Genomic DNA, 20,253 nt, shown 5'->3' with positions numbered 1-20,253 from the left:
GTTCTTTAGATTTATTTGAACTTCCAAATGTCATATCCATTTGTATCTTTTTGCATCATATCTAGGGGTGGCAATTTTTCACCCAACCCGTCCATTTAAATGGGTTGGGTTGGGGATAACCATTGGGTTAACCATTACAGACATAAGTATTAATTTCTTAGCTTTTTTTTTAATTTTTTTCATCTGAATTAAATAATTTATAATTAATGCATTAATTTTCTATTAACTATCGACTAAATTTAGTTTTGTCTTGAATCAACACACTTCACCCAACATAAATCCAAATCAATTTGACCCGAGCCCAAACCAATTCAACTTGGTTTGACCTGATCTAGTATATACCGATCTAGGTCGATCCGAATCCGAAATAGACTCCAAGCGGGATGGTTCGATACCGCTTGATGTGCCCAATTTGGGTTGTCTAGCCCAACCAGTATTCGTACAACCCAACCCAACCCAACACGAGCCGATCTAGGTTGACCCGAATCCAAAATGATTTTGGGCGGGGTGACCCAGTGTCCACATGCTTTGGCCGGTCTGGGCCATCCGATCCACACAACCTGACACGAATCCGGACGGACCCGATTTACTTGCGTTGACCCGCTTTGGGTCAATCGATTCGATCCCAAACCTGTGCACAAACCTAACATGGTCCTGTCCAAGTCAATCCACCATTGATTAATCCAATTCGGTCTAACCGAACTTATCCAAATCTAAATGATTCAACCACTCTTAATGTGATTAACTCAAAGATAATCCAATTAGATAGTTCAAGTTGGTCTAACCGATTTGAACCTAAGTGGTTTGATCAAACCCGAAATCCGAACATAGTCAAATGGCTTCGCCACTTGTGTAAAAACAACAAGCATGTAATGTGATTTGAACCTTTACCACTTGTGTAAATAGTAACTACAATTACCACCAAGCTACGACCAACTTATTTGTTAAGAGAATTTTTCTTTTAATTCCATAAATATAAGATTAATGGATTTAGACAGGTTGGATTGGGTTAAGCGGGTTTGGGTTGAACCCAACTCATTTAGTTTTATATAACTAGGTCATTAATGGGTTGGTGGGTTAGATGGATTGGGTTGACCCAACCAAATCCACCCAATTGCCACCGCTTATCATATACATGTCTTCAAAGCATATTCCAATGCATCTTTTCAATTTGCCTTTCAAATACTCTTTGTAACACCAATGATTTAAACTTTTATTAGAATACTATAGCTTCGTTGTGGTTGAGAATCATCTCATTACTTTTTTTCTTTTTTTTTTTTTTTTTGCAAAAGAAAGAGATCTTCATTAATTGATCGTAGAGAAAGTTACATGAGAAGATCGTCTAGTCATATTGGATACATAACTGCCCCATGCATGACATGTAAGCAAAAAGATGGCTGATCAATCTGTATTTACAAGGTCTATTAGGTCTGCATTATCAGAAAAAACTAGAAGATGCCTGATATTGTTGGAGATTGCGGCTTTCAGGCCCATTAAAAGGGCTCGTATTTTGGCATCATAACTGTTGATGGCCCAACATGAGCCTCCTGCAATTTGGAAGCCCTCAGTGGTGTTTTTGATGATGAATCCTCGTCCTACACTTCCTGTAACTGGATTAAAAGAGCCATCAATAACCATGGAGGGGATGAATGAGTTGAGTAGTGTGCATGATGAGGGGAGAGGTGAGATTGAGATCTGATGCAAGGTGATGCATTTTGCAAACAGTGCTGGAAAGCCTTTTGCACTACCATTAGTGGCTCAGTGGTGGTGCTCTTGAAGAGTAACTTGTTATGTGCTCTCTAAATGAAGTAGGTGATCATGCTAAACTTGCTTAGACATGATAAGGCTTATTTTTTACCAAATTGATTTTTTATTGCAATGTACCATTCTGATATGATGATGTGAGCCGGTTGGGTTGTAAGTGAACCGGGGTCGAATCTAATTTGAGAGTTCCACCAAACCGCTCTTGCATAGTGACATTGGAAGAATAAGTGGAAGACTGTCTTCCCTCTCCTTACAGAAACTACATAGCTGATCTGGGCTTCTCAACCACTTATGACATTTATCCTTCATGAGCAGTCCGTCCCATAATAATTTCCAAAGAAACAACTGGAAACGATGGGGAACCTTGAGTTTCCATAATATTTTCCAATTGAAATGAGTGGTTGAGGTTGAACTTTCTGCATAGCCATATAGTTGGTATGCTGATTTAACTGTGAAGACTCCAGAGTTGTTATTCTTCCATAGAAGTAGATCCTCAAATTGATTGGGCTGGGGTGTAATATTCTGCATGTGGGCAATGACATCCTCGTCAAAAAGCTCTTGAAACTTTGTGCGATTCCAACTGTGGTCTGGGTTTAGCAATTCTTCTACTTTGATATGTAACATCGGAATTTGCATCGGATGATGTGGCAACATGGGGAATGTGACCAGGTATGGATGGGAAGAAAGGATCAGCTACAGCAGAAATATTGGAACCATCCTTGATAATCCATAGCAGGTTGGACTTCATGATGTGAGAAAGTCGATCTCATTACGTTATTCAATATGGGATATCTCCTAAGAGGGACTTTGGTATCATGGTATTAAAATTCCATTTGCAATCTTACCAAGAAAAAAAGTTTTGATGAGGGCAGATTTGGCCCTCCAGTGAAATTGAGACACGTGGCACCTCGTGACAACTAGGCAAGCCCCCAGGCAACAACTTACCAAGTTGGTCCCCCCCCCCGGGCACCGGTCTGGCTGGCCTGGCGCGATCTGGCGCGGCCTGCGCGCAACCTGGCGCGGCCTGCGCGCAACCTGGCGCGGCCTGCACGCGACTTGACGCGGCCTGCGCGCGACCTGCGCGCAACCTGGCCGGATCAGCCTGCCACATGCGTCGACCTGGCAACCTGGCCCGGACACAGGCGCCGACCTGGCAATCTGGCCCGGACACAGGCGCCGACCTGGCAATCTGGCCCGGACACAGGCGCCGACCTGGCAATCTGGCCCGAACACAGGCGCCGACCTGACAACATGACCCGGACACAGGCGCCGACCTGACAACATGACCCGGACACAGGCGCCGACCTAATGACCTGACCCGGACACAGGCACCGACCTGATGACCTGACCCGGATAGGTGATTGGTTCTCGGTTTTTCTAGTCCGACCATCTGGTCTGGTCCGGTTTGAAAACCATGCATGTGCATGGAAAGACCCAAAAAGACTGAAAACACCAAAAAGCTTTCTGGTCTTTCTACATTATAAATAGCCTCCAAATGTGTTTTTAAAAGCTTAGTAGACTGAGACACTTCTTTGTCTTTAAAGACAAGACCCTAAAAGCTCAATGTCTTTTGGCCATTGGGCTGCTGGAAGATCTTTCCAAAAAGACTTTGCCAATGGCACCTTAGTTTTTCAAGAATAGTTTAGATGTATGCTATTCAACAAACAAAAAAGAAAGAAAGAAAGATCTGAGGCCCAAAGGTTATGAGTTATAATATACTCAACAATAAATTCAACAAGCCTCATTTCTTGGTCGTAGATATGTCAATAATTTAAGATATTTCACAGTGACCAGCATGTTTTGGATGTGAACTGAAGAAAACTTTACAGTATACAGAAACAATAATCAGGGTTGAGTCAGGTACACTTCTAGAGCTCCTCAAACTTGATTAATATTTGATTCATCTGTGGCTGGTGCTTCCTAACCTGTGGTTAAAAGAGTCATCTCAGCCCCAAAAGGATAGTAAGGGAGGCTATCTCCATGACTGCAAAGTTCGAATTTAAGTATTTAACTAAATTTATTGCATTACTAACTTCTCAAAGTGTAAGAATCACCATGTCATGCAAAAACATGATGAAAAATGGCAGAGCAAAGGCCTTGCTTCATTGAGTATGATCACTTTCTCTCAACTTGGTCCAAAGATGGCTTGGTTCTGGTAAAAAAAGGTGAAGAAAAAATGAAGAATAATTAAAGCAATGAGCAATGCTTACTTTAACACCAGCCATTGATAACAGTCTGTGAGAAGCTATATATGCTGTATCTGACTGTTTCAACCTCTTCTCCACAAAATATATCACTTCAGAAACACCTGACTGCAAGAAAAAGCATGGTAAAAATAGTGATAAATTAGTAGGATCAGATCTCTTCATATGAAATAAGCTAGATAAGCAAACCAGAAGATCAGGGGGCACCACTTAATAACAGTTAAATCATCAAATTGTCTTTTAGTGGATAAGTCACTAAGTAGATTGTGAGCTCCTTAATGGCTGAATGGAACTTTGGGCCGACTATTAAACCATTATTGTATGACTATTTTATCCACTAAAAGAGAAAGCAATAAGTCATTCAGCCACTTCAGCCATTGTCAAACTTCCCATTGGAAAGCTAAAACTAACAAAATATAATATGCTCCATTGTAAAAGAAAATAGAAACAGATGAATACCACTGCCATTATCCCATTTATATCATGTTAGATATTTTCATGCCAAAAGATTATACAGTGAATACAGTGCAGCGTCTTGTAGTGGAGAGTCAGTAGGTGTTGATGTGAATTAGTTTGTGTTCTTTGGGGTGGTCCGTAGGTGTGTTATCTGTCTCTTAGTTCATATGGTGTCTCCATTTTCTTGGTTGTCTCTTCTTCGTTTAATGAAATTCTTATTTACCAAAAAAAAAAAAAACAATGCAGTGTAGTGTCACCTAGGCATTTAATAGGCAACTGACAGGGTGTTATGGAGGTCTACCACCTAGCTATAATCCCCAAATAAATATACAAGGGTAACATATTGTTTCAGATAATTAATGGTTTAGTGAAAATTTTGCATCCAATATGCCTTTTCCACTCAATTTGTGCCCTTGTCATATATCTAGATAGCATAGCCACCTATGTGACCAACTAGGCATCAGTACAGAAACATTTAGTGGGGAAAAGTAAGTATTTTTTCCCTTTTTGTATACTGATAGAAGTGATTAACTGGTCCATGACACAACCAAACTGGTTGTGTCAACCATTGGTTTGAAAATTGGACCATGATGCGACCAAACTGGAAAAGGTCTCAGTTCTCAGTTTCCCTGGTTTAACTGGAACCAGCCAGTTCTGGTGGTTTTGATTGAGCTGGAATGGGATCCCGATACCACTTTCCCGGTTCAACTATCTATTCTGCTTCTCACACAAAAATCTTTCTGCAACTCTCAATTAATGATACTTGAACAACACCCAAAAGATGAGCACAGATCACAGAGAAGGAAAATATCTAGAACCATAGTCCAACCTGGATAATTATCTTTGCACATTCATTGCAAGGGAACATTGTCACATAAAGCCTCTGCACAATTTAAAAAAGGAAAGAAGCTTTTCTTAGTGCCATTAATTACAAAGTAGAAGCAAAGTTAACCAAGGTAGCAGTAAAAGAAAAAAAAAAAAAACAGCAAACATATGATCCAATGCATCTTCTTTGTCAAGAGTACAATATACTCACAAGATAAATTTAAAGTTCAAACATGGTAGGGAAGCAATTAACCTGTCCTGCAGCAGATGCATGATTTGTGTTCAGAATGGCATTAACTTCAGCATGACAGACATAACTGCAAAAGAGGTAGTGAGCAAATAATAATTTATGGTTGTCAAGAATGCGATATATTGTGTGTAGTAGTTTGGGTCAAACTTTGAGAAGAAACCGTGCATCATTAAACAGTAATATAAGAGGTGATAATGGGAAAATGCATGGATGATGCAGCTCAAGAAAATATTGATCTTCCTTTCCAGAATTACTAAAACTAAAACGGCAATAAATAAACAACTGTCAAGGCAATGCATTTGACACTTTGCTGAATGCAGGGAAATTGACACAAACAAGGACTCGTGGAAACATCTATAGAAAAGTATATGTCATTAAAATAGTTTATATTTTTTAGCTCTAGTATTATATACCTGAAAAAAGTGATCTAAAATGTTGCCTTTATTACCAAGTAACATTTGATATGAAAAATGGAATTCATTCTGTAGATTTTGTTCATTTTTGTCAAATAAGCTAGGAGTGTCCTCAAGAATCCATGGAATGTAAGACTTTGAGATTGAACACATCATCCATTTAGGAAACTCCATGCAACAGTGCTGAAAAAACATAGTGCTTTTCAGCTGGGTGGTACTTCCATCTTGTGAAGTAATTTCGGGTATTCACCTTGTGATCATTCTCCTTTAATATTACAACAATTTGAAAAAAAGGTTCTTGCAATTGCATATTGGTTATACCATTGAAGAAAATACAATAAGTAAATGAAACATTATAGGTTCCTCCAATTGAATGCATCTTATCATATGATCTAACAAGTGTAAAAGTTTGGCCAAATTTGGAATTCATAAAAAAAAATACAAATCTGTGTCTGTACACCAAATTTTAGGGCCACAGAGTAAAACTACAGTAGACCTATTAAATGATACAGCAAAAAATGACAAATCAATCTAAAGAACTGGCTGAGACAACTAACATGGTAAAAATATGAGCAGTAAGTAATGAATAGACGAGGGATTTTCAACAAGGCAAGTGACTTACGGATATTTTGTCTCTAGAGGATCCCCCGTCTCGGATTTCTGACAACAAAATTAAATAAATAAACATTCACCAATGAACTCCCATGAGAGAACAAAGTATTTACTTAATCACATAGAATCAACCTTTGCCCAAGGAAGCTTGTCATCTGAACAACCTCTTGGAAATCCATTATAGCCAATGCCTGGCTAAGAAAACACCAACATTAGAACACAATATGTATTATCTCTCAGAAAAACGCATCATTCACCAAGCATGAAGAATACATAATAACAAAGTTTTTAAAACCGAATCGGACAGGGAACCGTTCTGGGTCTGGCTCTCAGGTCAAACGGTCCGACCATTCAAACCGAATGGACGGCCCATTCTGACAATAAAAATTAAAAAAAAAAGTAAAAGAATGACCAAAAACCATTGTTTGGGTCAATGGTTTGACCGCCTGGGTCAGCGATTTGCTAACCAAATCAATGGTTTTTGGCCAAAAAGCAGTACTGGGCTGAAACAAAACCAGTCAGGTGACCAGTTCCAAGTTTTTCCAGTCCAACCGTCTGGTCCGATCCGGTTTTGAAAAAGTTGCATAATAAAGTGCCGTAAGTGCCTAGGAGGCATTACTTTGGTCTCTTTGTGCGCATGATGGGAATAGGGAGGATAGACTTTTTCACAAGCCATCTTTTATAGGTTTTAACAGAAGGTAATTTCTGAGTTCCATTTCTTGATCTTACCAAGTATTATCCCATGTTCACTAACCAAACATGCTCCAACCTACAGTAACAACAAAAAGAAAAGGTAAGCATAAAGCATACTTTGGGATAGAGAGAGGGGAGGGGAAAAAACAAAAAACAGAGCTTGCATTCTCTCATATGAGTGAAATTGCAAGGGATTAAAAACAGCTTTAAAAGCCAAGGGATGTGAAGAATCTAAAACATATCTAAGAAACTTCTGACAAAGCAAAGACTGCAAACCAATCAGGGAATGCATTTAGACAACTAGCCACTTTCATCAGAACAGTACTAGAACACAGTCAATGATGAAAGAAAATGGCATGTAGAGATTATTCATGTTAATTGTGGTACCAATTTGAGTGCAGAAAGAATGTTGAATAGCACATCTAACTATATAAAATATACGCAACTAATAAATATTCTCAGTTAGATGCCACAACTTAAGGAAAATGCCCTTGACATAGTAGGTTAGCTTGTGGCAAATGAAACCTTATCAGGATCTCATCAAAGGCTACAATTTATGGAACTGAAACGTATGAAGCATCTATTCGCCCTTGATATAGTAGGTTAGCTTGTGGCAAATGAAACCTTAGTGACGGTTCAGCCCAGGGTCAGAATTTGTAGGCTCAAAGTACATTTGGGGTAGGTATCATCTCGGAATTGATGCCAATTTACGGGTGAATATGGGTGCGATTTTTGACCTTTTGAATGTTTATATAGATCTGTAATGGAAATCAGAAATCTGCAATGAACATATCCGTACTTCTCCGTTTTTTTTATACCCCCACCCACCCGGATCTGTAAATCTGTAATACGAATCCCTATCAAAGTATCCCCTCCAACTCTGACATACCCCCACCCACCTGGGCTGAACCGTCATTCTCCCTATTTCTTATAGCATACTGTATAATGCCGAAGCTAATGTCAACAACAAAAGTTGACACTTTATGACGCCAAACAAGGTCTAATCAGAAAGGACACAACTAAATGAAGTGCAAATACTTGGATATTCTCAGCTCATCATTAACTCTTCTATTTTTATGTAGTTTAAAAATTATCCATGTAACGGAGGATGAAAGCATTATGTAATCCCAAGGACCATAACAACAAACTGGCATCTTCGTGTAGTACTATTTCATCGCCACATGGCCTTTCCAACTTTAATTCAACAGAAGCATCGTTGTAATCCTAAAGACCGAATTGTATGTAAAGAGCAGCAAATTGATATGGATGGAGCAGGGATAAGCAAATATTTAAAACAAAAATGAATTGCAAGCATACCCATGCTTGTGATCATATTTGAGATACATAAAAGATAAAGTTGATTAAGAAAATGACAGACCTGCCTGTTTGGATCCTTGGATCGCTGCGCTGATAGAAATGCAATCGCCATGAAATAATCATCCCACGACAAGTATCTGCAGCCACTTAAACATAAACAACCAGGAGCCAGGAAGAATTACCATTAGCATGACGAGAAGGGGAGCAAGAGAGTTAATTATGCATTATTTACATCCTACGTCAAGTAAAGCAGATTAACTACTGGAAATGTAAGGACAGATAAAGATATTGAAGGTGAAATTAACTAACCCTTTCCGTTTGGAGGGATCGAAAGGGCTCTGAGACGGAGATTTCTTAACAACCGTGCCGTTCTGTGTCGATTCAATTCGATAAAAGTCCCTTTTCGGATTGAAGAGGAAACGAATTGCCATAGCATAAGCGGCGGCGCCGAGAACGGCAGCCGTGGAGACGAGGGCGAGCTCCCGAGAATTCATGGATTATGAGAGAGAAGTGAGGGGAAAAAAACCCTAGAGAGCTTCCTCTCTTGCAAGCTGCAGCTGCTACCGCAGTACCGCTACTACTAGTAGAGGAAAAGCTGAAATGATTCAAAGCAAAAAAAAAAAAAACGCTGTTTTCACTAATGAGCGTTCCGGATATGGTAGCAAGAAACACACTCTGTGTTACACTCAACTAATACCTACGGATGAGGTTCCGTGTTTCTCTCAGTTTCAGGTATTCAAATAAAAATGGCGCCAAACCACAAACAATACTAAGTAGAAACGGCGGGAATAAAGGGCGGGTCCGGCTCGAAAGTCGAACCGGATACTCTGGTCTCTGGTGTATCGAACTATCGATATCGCAGTGGTCTGGATTCTGGACCCGCGCCCGCGGTGCCATGTACGACCCAGACTCAACCCGCTCTGACACAATAACAAACAGCAATTTGTCCATAATATCCATTAATATCGGCCGTCACTCTTAAATCGGGGAATCCGCTCAATTTCAGATGATTGAGGATGAATTAAATCGGGGATATCCATAATATCCATTCACCTCTTTGCAGTAGTCTTGCTGCCGCCCCCATAAGTTTTTGTTTCCACCCCTATATAGGTTTGGTAGTGGAAATTTTTGTTTTCCACGTAGATTTATTCGATAAAAAGCAAAAAAAAATGGCAAATATAAGATTTTCATCATAAAGAAGGGCAAAAGTATTAGCTCGTTTTACATAAAAACAATCATAGCCACAATATTTGTATTTGGGGGCATTTGGGTGTGGCCTCATCAAGCCAGGCCAGCCAATATTTGGGGTGGGGGCCCGATCAATATAATGTTCGTGTTGAATGCGTGTGAGGATGGATAATTGGATATGCAGAGGCAAGACCAGGAGAATTGTCAATGTTATGGACTTTCGGTTTCGGATGCGACTTGGGTGGGTAGGCTCTGGCTCAGGGTCAAACATCTGCTAAGACTTGAAGGGCTTCGACCGAGGCAGGCCCTGGTCGGCTGGCCCGATTGAATACAATCAAACATCTGCCAGTGCCACCCCCCCAAGTCTCAGTCAATGGGGCGGCAACCAAGATGCTACAAGCAATAGGAAAGTGAGACCATTGCCGGCACTCTCTTTCACCCGTAATTTATGAACGTTCTTTATCACGTTTGAAAGAAAAAGGGTAAATTACAAAGACCTCCTTATTAATGGGTCAATAATAATTACTTTCTCAATTTTCATTAGCGGCAAAGACCACCTTATACTATGGGGTTAATGAATTATCCCCTGAACTTTCTTTTGCGATAAAGACTCACCTGAGCTTTCACGTTATGACAAATACCCCTGGCCATTAAGTTAGATGATTGGATGCATTAAATTACTAAAATATTCACCTAAGCTTTACTTAATTTCTTTTATATCCCCATTTTCTCTTAAAACTTAATTGACCAAAAAATACCCCCATTTTTTCTAAATGAAACTAATTAAATAATAATAATCATTTCACTAATATAGAAAAACAAGTTTCTCTAAATTATCGTTTCATTTCATTGCCATGAATGTCTCTCTTCATCTTAGAATATAAAAATTATTCACTACCTTCTCCAATAAATCACAAAAATTCAAACAAACTTTAAATTTATATACATCAAAAGAAACCTCTATCATTTTCATTTGAATAATGAATCCAGCCAAAAATCTGCAAAGATCTATTAGAACAACCAATAGGACATCAATGTCATATTTAAAAAAACCAATCAAATCACAAATTATTCAAATAAATAAAATATATATATATATATATATATATCAAACTTTAAATTTATATCTATCAAACTTTAAATTTGTATCTATCAAAAGAAACCTCTATCATTTTCATTTGAATAATGAATCCAGCCAAAAATCTGCAACAGATCTATTAGAACAACCAATAGGACATCAATGTCATATTTAAAAAACTAATCGAATCACAAATTGTTCAAATAAATAAAAAAAAAGGTAATTTGGGGATTTAAAAAAAATTAAGCAACTGAATGATAATCTTTTTCAAAGTGTTTGGGGTCTTAGGCATTGAAAATTTGAAGGGGGAAGGGGACTGAATTTTTAAGTTGGAGTCTTGGGCGTCCAAGGGGAATGAGTTTCAGGTAGAAAATGTCTACTTATTGACCGGCTATGTTTTTTTCCTTTTAATTTTTTGTATGTTGAATTTTTAAGGTCTCTCCCTCCTCCTCCCTACATAGCCCATCCATTAAGCCAAGTGGCAAGGGAGTTAGTTATTAAGGAAAGAAAGAGAGATTTGGTTTTATAATATTTAGCCAAGTGACATCACCATCCCCCACCTTCCCCTAAATTATCTCTAATTCCTATTTATCTCTAAAATTATCTCTAATTAAGTATGTAGTTTACTTCCTAAATTACCTATAATTCTTATTTATTCTCTCCCACTTTTGATTTATATCTATGTAAACAAAGTTTGAATAAAAAAAAAGGTAAAATTTTTAAACTACCCCTACTGTTTAGTGTAATGACATGTGATACCCCTACTGTTTAGCTATTGTCTTGCATTACCCTTAAATTTTCTGACAATTGACTAGCTCTACCCATAGCATTAATGCTCCATCGAAATTCATACACGTGATGTATAGTTTTTTTCAAAACCCAATTTTGCCTTTCGTCCCTCTCTCTTTTTCTTCACCATCCCTCTCCCCGCAGCAGCTACAGTGAACCACTGTGCAACCCTTCCACTCCCTATTCCTCACGTACGTGAGACTTTTGCAGTCACTGTATTGTTTCGGGATCTCTCCCTCCCTCTTTTTCTCTCTTCGTCCCCTTCGCTCTCTCTCTCTCTCCCCTCATTCCCAGTTTCAGATTTGACAACCGGAGATTGCACTACCGCTGTTGCAACCCTTTTTTCAGATCCAACAACCGGAGATGTCACCACAGCCACCCTTGCCACTGCTGCTACAGCTGCTGCAACCCCTGTTTCAGATCCGACAACTGAGATGTCAACACAGCCACTGTTGCAAGTTGCAGGAGCGGGGGAGAAAGTCAAAGCCAAAAAAAAGAAGAACTCGCGTCCTTTGTCTTTCTAGTTACCAAAGTCAATCGACAATGGGTTCATTCAATATACCTGGAATTTCTCTTTTGCATCTTTCAACTAATGTATTTCAATTATCAGGCATTAAGCTAACTTCCCCTCTTCACCGGCCACCCCTACTCTGTAATCCTCAACCAAATGCAGACAGCAGTAAAACTAAGCACCAAGCTCAAGAAGCCACTCCCCAAACCGATTTTGACAATCGCCATGGACAACCCTTTGGTCTTCAACGGCGGCAAGGGGTAGCCCATATCCTTCTTTCCTTCAAATGAATTCGCATTGAATTGGGGGCGATTCCCAGTTGGGTTCCCCAACAAAGGAGGGATGGGCCCCAAAAGCTGATTAATAGAACCATATCGAAAGCTGATAAGCTTACTGACGATGGCGGATTTGGCCCTCCAGTGACACTGTGGCACTTGGCACCTCGTGACAACTAGGTGCAGTCTAGCGACAACTAGGTACAGCCTCGTGACAAATAGAAAGTTCGCCACTTACAGGCAGCTCGCCTCCTAGCCAAACCGATCACTATATGACAACCCCGAGGAGCTCACCACCGTACCCCGCATTTTACGGGATTGTGACTTGTAACGGGTATATTAATTCACCCACTCCTCGATTTAGGTGGAAATGGGTAACCTTACCGGTTGGTGGCTTTATGCCCACCTAACGCGAAAGCAGGTCCCATCACAGCGGGAATCCAAGAACTGCTCCACCAAACCTACAAGGACTCCAGTATATAAATACCTCACCCCCTAGGGGTGAAGGTAGGCAAAAAAAAAAGGAGAGGAAAAATGATGCGTAATCTCTGCTCTCAGCTCTCTCATTCTCAAAATATAATTTTCAGCTCACTATTAAGTGTTGACTTAACCATTGAAGTGACATCGTCGAGTAAACACCCCCGGGTTCTCTAACTCAGTTATTGCAGGCAACCAGTTCCCGCCGTCTACAAAGATGAGCAAATCATCTCCTACAGGGAACAGCCGGGTTGCACTACGCTAGGGAGCTCCACTTCAGCCCCCGAGTCATTGGCCACCTGGGAGTAGACGGGAGCAATGTTAGGGTCTGCAACTTCATGAACTTGTGAGCAATTGAAAGCACAAGAGATCTGGAATATCTAAGCGACCCCCATAGGAAAAGAGGAGGAAGGGTGTGACGAGAGGGACTCGAAAAATAAGAAATTCAGCAAATATTCTAAAAATAATGAAAATTAATATTTTTTCTAATTAAATTCAAAAATGGAAAAATAAAATCAAGAAAACGAGGGGGGAAAGGCAAATATTCTTCTTTGTAAGTGAGAGAGGGGGAGTGTAGTGTTACAGATCAGAGCATTTTAGGAGAGAGGCCATTAACGCTATTCGAATTCTCCTGCAAAACCGGCTCAAACATGTGGGGGAGTTTGAAACTCCTCAGCCCATTTCTATCCTTAGCAATATTTTCTTCAACCTTCTTGCGAGAGAGAGAGACTTAGTGGCCCGATCTTCGAAGCAAGAGAACTTGCAACACTTACCTCACCGCCAGTGGCGTAGACGTCAACGACCTAGGTGGGATCGAACTTGAAAGGCATGGCTGAATTTACAGAGACAGAACTTAGGGTTCCAGCTCCAATCGAAGGGAAATGAGAAGAAATCGAGACCTTGCTCTGGGAAAGAAGGCATCACCGGTGCAAGCCTTTGGGGAAGAATTGGCTTCCCATTCTTCTGCAAATTCAAATAATAAAAATTTGGCACCATAGACCTTGCTCCTGTGAAGAGGAAAAAGAGGGTAAATTTGACATTTCTTTCCTTCCGTTAGTACTTAAGGACAATGACAATTGTCAAAAAACTTAAGGGTTCTGCAAGACAATAGCTAAATAATATGGGTAGTGCGTGTCAATACGCTAAATAGTAGGGGTAGTTTAAGAAATTTACCCTTAAAAAAAGTAAGAATTATTTAAATATTATAATGAAATTATGTAATAACTTTAACAATAGTTGTTATAAATACAAAAAAAATACTTTTATAGATTATTCAATTTAACAATTAAATAATATTTTACAATTTTAAATAAAAAAATATTTAAACGTTATTCAAATAATAAAAATTTAAAACTAAAAAATATTACTTAAATATTTCAATAACTAAATGCTTTGAATAGCATAATATTAAAAGTAGATAAATAATTATATAACATAATATTGAATATTACGTAATAACTTTAAAATAAATAAAATTTAAATATTATATATATATATATTTAAATATTTAAATAACTAAATTTTTTAAATATGCAATATTTAACATAAATAAATTTTAAATAGTTAAAATAATGAAATTATGTAAAAAATTTAAAAATTTTCTTATAAGTAGAAGAGTAATTATAATAGATTTCATAATATTTTAACTAATAATAATTTTAAAATATTTATCTATATTTATTATATATTTATATGTACTAAAATTATTATTTAGTGTATTTTCAATAATTATTTATTGTATTTGTGATAAAAATATTTTTAACAATTATGTATAAATCTATTTTTGTTTTTTCATTTAACAAACAATTTTTCAATACTTATTGGAGATTAAAATATTATTATTTAACTTTTTAAATTTAATTTATTATAATTATTGCATTTAATGTATTTTTGTTATAATTTATTGATTCACATTTGCTATAGATTAAACTATTATTGGATATTACACTATTTATTGACTAATTTAATATATTTTTGTTATTTATTGTATTTCATAATTATTGTATTCATTGTATATTTATTAGTTATATTTTTCATTATAATTTTATTTTTAATAATTGTGTATTTTTGCTATAAAATCTCAATAATTATTGAAGATTAAATTATTGCTATTTATTGGAGATTAGGCTATTAATTTAGCTAAAATTGGGAGTGTTCATGGGTCATTTTGGTTCGGTTTAAGGTTGTTTGGCCAACCAAACCAACTTGGATGGGTTGGGGAGCTAGTCACCCAAAACTAGACTAGTTCATGGGTCGGGTTGGCCCAAATTGACCCATTCTAAATTTGGGCTTGGACAATGGTTTATGCCCACAGGCTCAGGCTTTAAGCATTAGGCCTGACTATTTTTTTGGCCAGGCTCGGTTTTTCCCAAAAGGTGTAAGTACATGTGGTTCACTATGTATGTGATCGCAGTGAAGGCATCAAACCAAAATGACAAAAATGCCCATGATGACACGGATGCCACTGATGGCTTGTGATGAGCTCAAAGCCATCGCAGACATGTGATGGACTAAAGAACCATCACACGACTGCAACAAATCAAAGGCACTCAGGACAAGACGTTCAACAAACTAAGCGAAACACTTCATAACAGCTTTGATGTCACCCATGCCATGTCAATATAGGACTATGAGGGGAAGTAGCACACGTGTACCATGAGAATCCTCGAATGAAGGGAAACTTTGTTCTAAGAAGTTCTCACGTGACATGTGGCGAACCCCTAATAGTGTCCTCCTAACAATCGACATCAAATCGAAGTTCCCCTTTCCTAATAGGAATCAAACCTGTTTTGTCTCCTTCCCTTTAGGGCCTCGGCGTCTCCCGTTATAAAAAGAGCAATAAACCATGATTAACACACAATTTTGTAGAGACCCATGTCTACATTTGCTACCCTACATTCTTTGGCCTTTCTTCGTCTTTCGAGGAGACCACCATACTTAGCCTTACTACCCCACTTATGAAAGGTATTACATATTATAATATATAGAATATTATAAAATACATAATGTATTATTAATAATATATAATTAGTATAATATAAAATATTCATCTAGATTGGGCTTCGGGCTTGGGCAGAAGATCTAGGCTTAATGGTCGGGTCGGGCTTAGGCTTAGCCTTGGTAATTTTCTGTTTATAAAGATGAAAAACCTTGTCCAACCCTACCCATGTATAGGTCTACTCAAAACCGATCAACCATTAGTAAAAATTGGCCAACTCAAGTTGTATCAGTTTGGTCAACCAGTTTAAAAGATTTAAACTTAAAAATAAAATTTTAATTTAAAAATTACAAAAGTATTATTAAAAGTAAATAAATAATTTAAATTTATAATATAATATACGTTAGACTAAAAAATATGAGATTTTTTTCACATTCTTGTTTTAAAAATTATATTGAAAATATAAAATATTAATATATATCTATGGTCAGGTTAGTTCGATTTTGATCAATTTACAAATGACCAAACTAGAATTGACTCGATCTAGTCGGATTGGGAAACTACTAAACTGAAGCTGACTAAAAAATACTAGAAAATCGACCAACTCAAGTTGAGTTAGGTCGGGTTGGTCGGTTTCTTCAGTTTCATCAGTTTGATGACCATTTTAGCTGAAATTAATTATTGTTATTTTTGTATTGCAAAGAAAAAACGTAAAAGTAGTATATAAAATATAAATAATTAATAATTATTTAAAAGTTAAAATATAAAATAATTGTATACTCTTATGTATTTCTATTGCTTAGCTTTCGCTTAACAAAGCCCATACATCGCAAGGGTCCTCGCTAATAGGATATATTTTAATAAAACAAAAGTTTCACATTCTCATTTACGTACACTTTTAATAATATAAGTATAGATCAATATAAATATATTAAGTTGAAATGTGTATGTAAGAAGGCCTGAGAACGAGGGAAATGGAATCAAACAGTATTTTTTGCCTTTTTTCATAAAAATTACAAGAATGCCACTCTCTACCAACTCTTTCTTTTTCTTTTTTTTTTTCTTTCAAATTACAAAAATACCATTATCTCCTACCAACTCTCTCTATCTCTCTCTTGCTTTTTTTTTCTTTCAAATTACAAGAATGCTATTCTCTCTCCTACCAACTCTCTCTCTCTCTTACAAATTACAAGAATGCCATCTCTCTCTCTCTCTCTCTCCTGCCATCCCCATCTCTCTCATTATAAATTACAAGAATGCCACTCTCTCTCCAATTGAGGGAGACCTCGACTTGGCATCTTGGCTACTAGGGGACCTGCAATCAAAGGTAGTCGAGTTCGAGTCGAGCCAAGTTCGAACTTCTAAGCTCAAGCTCAAGTCTTTAATTCGAATTGAGCTCAAGCTAGACAACACCTCGGCCACTGAAGGAGACCTAGGTTCGACACCTCAGTCACTGAGGGAGATCTCCGCTCAGTACCTGGACAACTGAGGGAGACCTCAGCTCGACACCTTGTCAACTAAGAGAGACCTTAGCTCGACACCTTGCCTGCTAGGGAAACCTCATCTCAACACTTCAAACAACTAAGGGAGACCTCGATTTGGCACTTCGGCAATTGAGGGATTCCTCAGCTGCTTGAGAGACTTACAATCATAGATAGTTGAGCTCGAACTTTCGAGCTTTTGACTCGAACCGTTGAACTTGAATTCAAATCTCTAATTCGAATCGAGCTCGAGCCTAATAGTTTATGAATGAGCCCTTGCAATGTAGGGCCCCCTCCGCTAACAATAAGAACCGATTCAGAGTCCCACTATTGATCCAAACAAAACCATAGAACTAATCCAATGTCATCGATTTGGTCAGTTTGGTTTCCTTGGACGAGCTATTGAAAGCTACTTCGTGAGGACGACCAAAAAAAAAAAACTTGGATCCGTAAATCTAGTGGGTGCCCCTAGAATAAGTTTACACTAGAGGTGGACATTTAATCCGTTGGAAAATGTCGTCAATAAAAAAAAAAAGAAAAGAAATGGACAAACAAAATATAGAAAGGGTGTAGTCGTGTAGATAAAGCAATTGAGAAACTAGCAAATAAACTAATAAAGCTTAAAATTGATCCTCCATATTATTTCAAATCATCCAATCCCAGGCATTAAGTGTTGTTGTTCTTCTTCTTATTTTGCGCCCAACCGTTCTGCATTATTCTACCAGCACAATGATTTTTCCAATATTTCAAACGGATCATATATATTTATATCCGGTACCAGATTAATTTTGATATTATGTATACTATCCATTATCATCCTCAACCTATACTATTAATAAAATTAAACTAAAGATTATTAGAAAAATGCAAATTTTAACTAAAAATCGTTCTGAATAAATAACTTAGAATCCATGACTTCTTAACAAACACACAATTCACAACACTCAAATCAGCTGTGCTAATAAATACAACAATAATACATGTTAATTATTTTTTTGTATGGGCATGTATATGCATATGGTAACATGGTCGATTCGGATCGTATCGGATTAGGGACAGTTGATTTTCGATCCGATGAATGATCCTATTTACATCGGCTGATTAAGTTTGGGTTTGACGTTTGAGTTTTAAACAAATCACAAATGGATGGTTCATGGTTGGATACCCTTTCCATTGTAGGCTGTATCTCCGCCTCTGTATCATACATACTTATTTTACTCCCTTCTCCACAAATAGAAATGATATCCAACAAAACATTGCATAAATCAAAGGTGCTTCTCAGATCTAAAACCTAACCCAAAAAAGAAAAAAAGTTTGGTAAGGCTCTTGGACGACCTTGGTTACCAGAACCCTCCTATTTTTTCTTATTCTTACTTTTTTTTTTTTTTTCTATCTTGAAATTAAATACCATCTTCCGTTCTCTCAATGACTGCAACCGTTTTTGCGCAAATCGTCTCGCTCTTGTTTTTAATTTACAGACAACAGCAGCGATGCGAGCAATAAAAGATTAAAAATGTTCAAACAACACGAACAATATAGAAGAATATAATGACACCTGACGTAACTCAAGAGTTCAATTAATATTAATACTTTCTCTGAAAAGAACAAAGAAATTCCATTCTGGTTTGTTCTCAATTCTGGAGGACTAAAGGCCAATAAAAAAAATCCAATTTACATCAACATTCCCATTTCTCATTCATTAACTATAACTAAAAAAAAATATATTATCATAGAATTATAATCAAATAATTCTGTCTCCTAGCACTTTTAGGTTTATATTACAGACATTAAAGGAGGATCCAAAAGCAAAAGTCCAACTATTGCGTTTGTTTCTCCGTAAAATGGAGGTAATTTTGTTCACACTGGAATATTTCAGCTATTATTTCTCCCCCTTTTATAAATCAAATCACCAAGGAAAACAGAATTTTGATGGTAAAAGGGGAAAACATATATAGCTCAGATATATCTCAGCCTGAAAATAATTCCGCCCATATTTTACACTGAAACAAACGGAGCGAAAACAGAGAACATAAAAAGCTGAGCTGAGATTCTGATCGGAACCGAGTTAATAAGTTATGAGGGACGATTGGGAGAACGTACAGAGAGTTGAACCGGGATGGGTCGACCAGTACCGGTGCCGCCGCAGCTGCTACATGCCATGCGACCGGACCCAGCACAAGTCCGGCAGCCAACATCGCCGTCGGACCAGCGTGTGCACATGCAGTTGACTCGTCCAGTGCCGTTGCAACTGGGACACCTTGGCCATGGCCCTGCCATGGGCTTCTGTTCCATCACCGATTTCACCAACACCGCACCTGCTAAGACGCCCAGGCCCGTTGCAAGCTGAGACACCACGATGGGACCCATCTCCGATCTCTGGATTCAACGCAGGAGACTTTCCGGCTACACAGGCAGAACCGCAGAAGGGAAGTATGGACTGGGATATTTTTCTTTTTACGATGCAGATCGAATTCTCGTGTTTATGTATTCCTCCGTTCCTTGCGAGGTGGAAGCAGGGACATCAAGTGGTTGGCGAATTCTACACGTCGACTCCTTTTTTAGATTTGTATTTTAGCGAAGGTGTTTCTTTCGTTTCTTCTTTCCTTCTACGCCACATGTGTAACTTCTCTTTTTATTTTCTCTATTTTTCTTATTTCATTATAGCGAATTAATCTTTGATGTACAATATTTTTGTATCCCATTGATTTCTGTCAATTCAGTGGGATCGAATTATAATGATTATCAATTGGATGGCATCGTTGATTTTGTGCCAGATTGGGCCACATTCCCGATATCGTCATGATACATCGTTGATTTTTTCTAGTGGCACGCCCGCCGCTACGTCTTTTTTTTTTTTTTTTAATAAATTAATGCGTCATGCCCTAGTTGTATATGCAGTCAGTAAAATTACACTGCAGTACATCGTTAAAATTTTGAATTCCACTGCAACCTTTTATACCTCATTTCTAAAACATCAATATC

The 20,253-nt window shown here is 37.8% G+C and overlaps 2 protein-coding genes across 7 annotated transcripts; both read right to left on the bottom strand.

Annotated features, from left to right (window-relative positions):
* Window positions 1-1,285: 1,285 nt before the first annotated feature.
* Window positions 1,286-10,303, bottom strand: LOC104591727 (Cytidine/deoxycytidylate deaminase family protein). Of its 6 annotated transcripts, XR_016085645.1 has the most exons (10): window positions 9,232-10,303; window positions 8,844-9,129; window positions 8,596-8,671; window positions 7,254-7,293; window positions 6,657-6,715; window positions 6,535-6,572; window positions 5,503-5,566; window positions 5,254-5,307; window positions 3,798-4,076; window positions 3,453-3,689 (listed from the first exon to the last, which is right to left on the bottom strand). XR_016085645.1 is itself a non-coding variant. In XM_019196799.2 (9 exons), the coding sequence occupies exons 1-9, from the start codon at window positions 9,026-9,028 to the stop codon at window positions 1,596-1,598; spliced, it is 633 nt and encodes a 210-aa protein (XP_019052344.1). In that variant the 5' UTR covers window positions 9,029-9,224; the 3' UTR covers window positions 1,286-1,595. The 6 variants fall into 6 exon arrangements, 4 of the variants coding, with proteins under 4 accessions (XP_019052344.1, XP_019052343.1, XP_010249019.1 ...); XM_019196799.2 differs by lacking the exons at window positions 3,453-3,689; window positions 9,232-10,303 and adding an exon at window positions 1,286-1,610 and having other exon boundaries at window positions 3,975-4,076; window positions 8,844-9,224; XR_734301.3 differs by lacking the exon at window positions 9,232-10,303 and having other exon boundaries at window positions 8,844-9,224.
* Window positions 10,304-18,832: 8,529 nt separating this feature from the next.
* On the bottom strand, window positions 18,833-19,747 carry LOC104591728 (chaperone protein dnaJ-like protein). The gene has a single exon (XM_010250720.3). It carries the CDS (start codon window positions 19,636-19,638, stop codon window positions 19,345-19,347), a length of 294 nt encoding a protein of 97 aa, XP_010249022.1. The 5' UTR covers window positions 19,639-19,747; the 3' UTR covers window positions 18,833-19,344.
* Between the last annotated feature and the right edge of the window lie 506 nt (window positions 19,748-20,253).

The sequence above is a fragment of the Nelumbo nucifera genome, chromosome 4 (assembly GCF_055504915.1).
Source record: "Nelumbo nucifera cultivar China Antique chromosome 4, China Antique-T2T, whole genome shotgun sequence".
NCBI classification, from domain to species: domain Eukaryota; kingdom Viridiplantae; phylum Streptophyta; class Magnoliopsida; order Proteales; family Nelumbonaceae; genus Nelumbo; species Nelumbo nucifera.
The sequence above is the reverse complement of the archived record's forward strand: the minus strand, read 5'-3'. Positions and strand labels throughout refer to the sequence as shown.

Excerpts from the sequence above, each read along its gene's own strand:
- LOC104591728 (XM_010250720.3), bottom strand. The coding sequence starts at position 19,638 with ATGGGTCCCATCGTGGTGTCTCAGCTTGCAACGGGCCTGGGCGTCTTA.
- LOC104591727 (XM_019196798.2), bottom strand. The coding sequence starts at position 9,028 with ATGAATTCTCGGGAGCTCGCCCTCGTCTCCACGGCTGCCGTTCTCGGC. Across the intron at positions 6,573-6,656 it reads ACAAGCTTCCTTGGGCAAAG|AAATCCGAGACGGGGGATCC; the intron begins GTTGATTCTATG and ends TTTTGTTGTCAG. Across the intron at positions 5,567-6,534 it reads CCTCTAGAGACAAAATATCC|TTATGTCTGTCATGCTGAAG; the intron begins GTAAGTCACTTG and ends CCTCTTTTGCAG.